This window comes from Gavialis gangeticus, unplaced genomic scaffold (genome assembly GCF_001723915.1).
Source record: "Gavialis gangeticus isolate Ggan-Ray unplaced genomic scaffold, GavGan_comp1, whole genome shotgun sequence".
NCBI classification, from domain to species: Eukaryota; Metazoa; Chordata; order Crocodylia; family Gavialidae; genus Gavialis; species Gavialis gangeticus.
Genome location: NW_017729025.1, coordinates 14,628,514 through 14,635,991, shown reverse-complemented (window position 1 = coordinate 14,635,991; position 7,478 = coordinate 14,628,514). Strand labels below are relative to the sequence as shown.

The window sequence follows — 7,478 nt, the reverse complement described above, 5'->3', positions numbered from 1 at the left end:
CCCCCCCCCCCCCCAACCTGTTGCTGCGAAAAGCAAATTTAAAAGAAATGCTTCCAAAATAGGGGGCCTTTTATTTGCTACTTCTCCCAAACCTGGTATTTTTAATTTATGGAGGACACACATTATTGCTCAAAATAAGGAATTCTTTGGGTTAGGGTTTTGGTTTGTTTGGTTTTTTTTTTTTTTTTTTTTTTTCTTGTCACAGCAAATCGTGATTGGATTCATTAAATCTAGTGAGTGACGGTTGCCTTTTTGTCACCTAGTCGTCTTGGCTTCAGTGCTTTTCTGCTTGCATATATAATTCCGTGAAAATGTTCAGGTTTACTGGCATTGTTTCTGCTGTTTGCTACAGTTCTTTATGATCTTTAGCTGTATGTGTATGTATGCATGCACGCATACATGTGTACAGCACAAAAATGAAACCCTGTCTATTCTGTGTAAAACCCAATCAAGACTATCCTTTGCCTTGAAATGACTTTACTGGCTATTGCAATTTCACTGTTTGGCTATTGCAATTTCACTGTTTTTATACAGTACCTATTAGTACATATAGAAGAGTATATTGTCTAATTTCTCTTTTAGATGACCAGGATGCAAAGAACGATTTATTTGCCTCTCTTGGCAAAAAACAAGACCCAGCGGCGTTTCATCAGGAGATCAAACAAGAAAGTGCATCTGGAAAAAAAAAAGTTTCCACAAAGAAACAAAAGGTTGATAATGGTGAGCAAATGCTATAGTCTCTTTCTTACAAACACCTCTAATAGAATTTTATATATGTAGGATCAACTTGATTATTACATGCAGTTTTTCTTCCCTGAAGAAAGTAGGATTTTTGGGAGCGTTTGCTTTTCTAATCCAGAAGTGGGATTTTCATATGATAAAGAACACTTAATTAAATTTTCTTTAAAAAAAAAAAAAAAAAAAAAAAAAATTCTTTTGACATGGGAGATCTAGCTTTAGACAGAAATTGCTACACTGATTTCAGTTACCTTTGACTGGCTAATCAGATATTCTGAGAATAAAAGGGCAAATGAACATAGAGCAAAACTGAAGAGTAATGTTTAAAATTTTTATAAGAAACGAAGGTTGGTTTTACACAGACTGGTAGTACTCATTCCTGCAAGATGACATTGAAGCTCAAGGTTTAGTGGGATTCAATTAAGAACTTTACGTGGATGAGAACATCCACAGGTACGTTGAGGATAGTACTTGAGGGATAATAAACCTTCTGCATTAATGTGTAAGCCGACAGTCAACTTGTCCAGGGTCTGCTCACTTTGTTTTGATTACTGGAACATCCTTTATCCTGGGTTGTTTTGTTCCACTTGTGTTTGCAGCAGCTTTGTGAATGGATACTTCTTGGGCTTTTCGTTTTGGTGGTGTCATCTCTGTATCCCCCCCACCTGTTCCTCCTGCCTCATTAAACAGAAGCTACTTGTCTTTCAAGCCATTTACAGCCTTTTCTTCCCTACCTGTCATTTTCATCTCTATTAAGATAGCAACTCCTGCTTTGAGCATCCTGTGATGCTAGCATGTCACTCACTTGTTAACTCTTTCGAATTAACCCCTTTATACTTTTCTCAGGCTTTCCCTTGCATGTGGGAGTTTTCCCCATAAACCTCTTTAAAGCTGATTTGTTCCTTTCCTTAAAATCTCTCCTTTGCTGTGATAACACGTTGCTAGGCTGCAGCACCCTGAGACTCCTTATTGTTTTCTTTTGAAGACTTGTTTGTTCATCTCATTTCATCCTTGGATTGTAAGCTTTTGGCGGGCTTTGTCCACTTCCTTGGCTCAGTGTTCAGGAGAAACCCCGCATAGGGGAAGTCCTCGTCCAAGAATAGGGCTCCTTGATGTTCCAGTACAGTAAATTTTAAACAGACTCAGTCTCTGCCTGCTTGTGGAGTTCCTTTAAAGCAGGGGTGGGCAAAATGGTGGCTCCGGCCCATGGCCAAACTCCCTTTCCCAGCAGCCCCTGCCCATGTGAGTGGCCGGGGCAACAATGAATAACACTGCTGCCTGCATGGTCCTCAGAGTTGGCTGGCAATGAGGACCCTGCCCTTGCGAAGGCAAGTTTTCCTCTCTTCCCAGCATCAGTGGGGTTGGAGCAGGTGGAGAAGTGAGGCATGGCCTCCAAGGCAGGCATCAGCAAGGCTGGGGGGATGGTGGGCAGGAGCCTGTGGGTTGGAAGTGAGAGGTACCAGCAGGGCTGGGAAGAGCCAGGGGGCTGTAGGTCGGGAGTGAGGGACAATGGCCTGGGCAGGTGCAGGACACTGGCATATCAGGGCTGCTTGGTGCCACAAAGCAGTGAGGGGACAGCCACAGCTGGACCCACAGTCTGGTGAGTGAAGGTGACAGGGGGAGCTCTGATTCTCCACAATAAAAAAAAATCAAATGCCAAAATATATAGGTATTTAGAATGTATTTTATTGTGGTGATTGAGGCACTGGCTTCCAAATTGCTTTAAAATTGTAAAACATATCAGTAAAACATTGTGTTTAACTGATACCTATTTATACAGTGGTGTTTCATATTAATCACAGAAAAACATGATTAAAGTGAAATCGTGATTGGGGGTTTTAATCGGAGAAGTTGCAGGAGGGTTTTCGTCAGAGAATTCGCAACTTTTAAATGGAGAAAACCAGGATCCCTGGTCCTGAGCATTTTACACCTCTTCCAGATGTAGGAAATTCTTCATTTTAAACTTCAGTAACACTGAGTGCTCCATGTTGGAAATGGCTGCAGCAGCCACAAGCCTCACAAAGGTTACATGCGACTCTTATTGAAGTGAAATGAAAGTCAGAATTTATCTGTTCAAGAGCTAAAATGCAATCTTGACAAATGTAAGTTTAATTAAGCTATTACTTCAGTATGCATTAAAGATACTTTTTAATGAGCTACTTGAAAAAACTTTGAGTTAACCAGTGCTGCATAATATCAGTAATTCTAGCTGTTCAGGTTTATCAAGTGGACCAAATCTGTGTCTTTGCAGCCAGCTCTCTAGTATGTTTAAGGTTGTAACAAACTACTATTAAAAAGCATTGACCTGTACTGTGGAACTCTAGTTACAGCTTTGGTGGAGGAACCTCTTATTCAAGCAACTACTTATATTCCTTTGATGGATAACTCTGAGCTGAACCCTTTGGTGGAGAAAAGAGAAGTGGCTGATTTGGCGAAACAGGATATCAATGAGGGGCTCCAAAAAAGCAGTACTAAGAAACTGAAAAATGAAACAGATAAAGGTAAGCTAACAAAACGATGGCCTGATCAGCTTTCATTAGGTGGAAATCTGAGCAAAAGGGACTAAAAGATAACTCACCTTAGTGACGTTCTCCAAACAGAGTGGGATTCTTCTTTTGAAAATCAGACACTGAGCCTCATAATCCTGGGGAGAGAAAACCCCCAAATCCTTTTTTTTTTTCTTCCCCCTTAAGGAATGGGCCATGTTTTGGGATATCTTTGTGACTGCAGGGAGCTGCTTTTATACTTATCTCTTTTCTCATCCTTTTAAACAGTAAGAGGCAGTTCCTTTATTGACTCAACTGCATGCTGAGGTCCTTTGTTCCTCCACAAAGAAAGCTTAAGGGAGAACCTGCTCCCTTTCCTACTCCTGCTGTCCTTAACAGTCCAGTCATAAGGCCAACATGCCCTGGATGTCTGTGTGGTTACTCTGTCCTACAGTGGCCCTTGATCTGTGGTTTGGGAAACCCTCAGGGATTGCTCATGGCCACAGGACATTTACAGCATTCACAACTGAGAGTGATGGAGAGTATGAAAGTAGGATGTTGCTTGCAATGTGCTACTTGCTAATTATAATTGCTCTGTATTGTTGGGATCTGGAACGTCTGTGGTAATTTTTAAAGCTGTGATTGTAGGAGTGCCTTAACTGGCTTTAATCTGCTAGCTGAGGAACAAGGAGCAGTGAGCCTGTGGTGACCAGGCCTACAAGACTGCCCTGGAGCCCCAGGTACATCCTGTGCTGAGGTCTGTGCTGGCATGGCCTCATTGCTCCTATGGCTAGGCTCACGTGGATTAATTACTCTTCCAGTTACTACATAGACACATCATAAATGGCTTAATTTTGGAGACAGGCAGTCTGGGGAGGGGCCAGCAAAGCCCATGTTCTGATAGTTGCAGTTGAAAAAGGTCACAAAACAAAGAGATCTCAGTAGCTTGGGCCCAGAGAGGGATTTGTGAATACTGCTCTTCACCCCATATGTAAACCATCTGGTGATTTGCTCAGAGGATATGGGGGTCCAAAGAAGTGGCCAGACCAGCTGTGCCCTAAAAAGTGACCTTCTAATGTTGCCTGCAAAAAGAGGGATGTCTAGGAGTCCTAGGCTGAGTTGATGACTCCTTATCCTAATTTCCTGTTCAGATGATCATAGAAAATGAGGGCTGGAAGGGGCCTTGGGAGGTCACATCTAGTTCAACCCCCTGCTCAAGGCAGGACCATTCCCAACTAGATCATCCCAGCCAAAGCTTTGTCTAGCCGGGTCTTAAACCTCCAAGGATGCAGACCCCGCTATCTCTCTAGGTAACCTATTCCAATGCTTCACCACCACCCTCATTAGAGAGCTTTTCCTAATGTCCAACCTAAAGTTCCCTTGCTGCAACTTGAGACCATTGTTTCTTGTTCTGTCATTTCTCACCACTGAGAACAGTCCAACTGTAGCCTCTTTTGAACCCCTCTCCAGGCTGAAGGATGCTATTAAATCCCCTCTTAGTCTTTTCTTCTCCAAACTAAATAAGCCCAGTTCCCTCAGCCTCTACTCATAGGTCATGTGCCCCAGCCCGTGAACTATTTTCGTTGCCCTCCACTGGACTCTCTACAACTTGTCTATGATTTTTCTGTAGTGGGAGGCCCAAAACTGGACATAGGACTCCAGATGTGGCCTCACCAGTGCAGAATAGAGGGGAATAATTACTTCCAACAATCTTCGGGCTATGCACCTATTAATGTAGCCCAGTATGCTGTTAGCCTTCTTGGCAACAGGCACTGTTGACTTATATTCATCTTATTGTCCACTGTAACCCCCAGGTCCTGTTCTGCAGAGCTGCTGCTTAGCCAGTTGGTCCCCAGCCTGTTACTGGTGCATGGGATTCTTCTGTCCTAAGTGCAGGACTTTGCACTTGTCCCTCACGAGATTTCGTTTTGGCCCAATCGTCCAATTTGTATAGGTCACAGTCATTAGACAATACGCTGCATGGCACATCAGCTTCTCTACTTGGTAAATCTTTCAGTATAAAACTGATGGAATCCCTGAACTATAGCATTACTCAGCTTTCTTCTTTTAATTTATGCTTCAGGTTCAGAAGGCTGTGTGATACCTGAGGCTGAAAGCCTTTGTCGCATCTATTCCTTGTTGTTCATTCGTCTGTAATCCTTTCCAAGCAGAAGTAATTCAAATGTGGTTAATTCTCCTGTATGATCTGCACTTGTTCACCTAATTGTGAAACATTTTACTCTTTTAGTTGTAAGCTGCTGGGTTCAGGGACAAGGTTTTCCTGCATTTGTGATGTAGCGAGCACGTTATTTTGAGCCAAGTTCTTCTCTTCCTGTAAAATCAAAACCTACTTGACTCCTGCCAGTCAGATTTGAGTTTTGCTCCATATTAACCCTGACCACAAGCCTTCCTCTCAAGCAGTAGCTAGATTGAGACCATTACTAATGGAGTTATCTGATGAATAGACCAGATTAGTCAGCTACAATTGCTGAATATCTTTCTCTGGTCTGTTTTACCAAGATTATTCTTTGTTTTGTTCCCTTGCTAGGTAATTTCTCTCAAGTGCTGGTAAAAATTAATTTTGTTTCCCAGCTGCGCTTCATTTGGGCTACTAGTTTAGGAATGGTTTGGGGATTTGGGGGTTAGTTTGCAACCCTTTTATCCGTGTCAGATTTTAAATACTCTGGGTTGGCAATGTGTCTGTATCTCTTACCATTCTTCATGCTGCTTTCCTTGAGTTAATTAGCACTAGCTGGTTTTGACTATTGTCTCTGTAAGTGTTTTTTTACAGACTAGTATTAGACACGCTAGAAATTTATGGTGATTTTTTGAAAAATAAAAATGAAGTTCATACTGTCAGCATATTGTATGTTTTCTGGGCATTCAAATAACAAATATTCTAATGGGGTTGTACTTTACTGTTCTCTGTCCATATCTAATCTGTTTCTAAACCTCCTCAGTTCAATTCTTGTCAATTCACACTTTGAAACTGTTTCAGCATTGTCCGAAGTTTCCTCTGCCATGTGCAGAATCATATGACTTGTTTGGGATCCTTAATTACTTGCATATAGTTCATGAAACTGTGCTGATTTCCCTTTACACTGGAAGAACAAATTAGCACCTCTGTCTTATAACATGCTCCCATAGTTATGTGTTGTCTTTTCCAGCCCCGTGGCTAACCTTGGTTTGTTGCTGGTAACTTTTCTTTGCACATCATAAAATATATGTAGTTACAGAGGCAATCAGGACTCGTAGTAGAGATTATATCTATTATTAGACCGACAAGATTTTTGCAAAAAAATTTTTTTGCAAAAGTCTTGTTGGTCTAAGAAGATACCATCTCCACTACGAGTCCTGATTGCCTGTTCCTCTAGACCAGTACGGCTACAACCTGGACACCTGACACATGTAGTTATAGATACCTTTGACTAGAAGTATGTTCCTAGGTGTCAGCTGACCAGACTATTGCCAAATTTAGATTTAATAGGTTTCATGGAATACTTCTGACTGTGCTATTTGCTGTTTCAAACGCATTAGATGCAACACACCTGACACCCCTCCTAATGTCACTTTAGGGCTGTGTAATCCACTGTGCACTGCTGCTGCGTAAACAGCATTCCCATTTTAATTATAGAAAATGCTGAAGTCAAATTCAAAGACTTTCTCCTGGCTATGAAAAGCATGATCTTTACTGAAGAGGAGGCCCTCTCTGTGGTGGAGCTGCTGAAGGAGAAGTCCACTGTGGTACAGGATGTCTTGCAGAAGGTGAGTCGTCCTTATTGTTAATAAGGAGAGGTCAGCAGGAAAGCTGACAAAGTAACCAGACCAAAGTTGTGACTGGTCTGAATATGCTTCTGTCTGGAAACTCTTGTGTTCCACCTTCAGAAGATATCTTTTTTCCCCCTTCCCCAGTCAATTATTGCTTCCTTTGTGTGTGCAAGACAACCATCAGTTACCAATACTGGTTTGATGGGCAGGACTTTTGAGAGAGGGGTGTTGTGTAAAAATGAATTTTGACTGGCCTGAGAAAATGGTTTGATAAATTGCAGGAGGCGAGATCTACAAAGTGGAGCCACTGCTGCAATGGGGTACTTTTCTGTCTCTGATTATTTTTCTTTAGTGTTTTTTGGGGGGGATAGGGGGCCGGAGAAGAAAGGGGTTTGTGACGCTATGGGAGGAGATTACACATGGTAGCTGGAATTGAGCGTGGGGGGTAGAAAATGACTTTTTACAAGACTTGGAGATGGGGTTCTC

The 7,478-nt window shown here is 42.0% G+C and overlaps 1 protein-coding gene across 8 annotated transcripts in view; it reads left to right on the top strand.

Annotated features, from left to right (window-relative positions):
* Positions 1-7,478, top strand: part of KTN1 (kinectin 1) — a 148,740-nt gene that overhangs the window by 61,498 nt on the left and 79,764 nt on the right. For all 8 annotated transcript variants that reach the window (XM_019518424.1, XM_019518428.1, XM_019518427.1 and 5 more), the window contains exons 3-5: positions 583-720; positions 3,063-3,239; positions 6,859-6,989. In XM_019518424.1, coding sequence (XP_019373969.1) covers positions 583-720; positions 3,063-3,239; positions 6,859-6,989 — 446 coding nt within the window. The remainder of the gene's footprint in view (positions 1-582; positions 721-3,062; positions 3,240-6,858; positions 6,990-7,478) is intronic.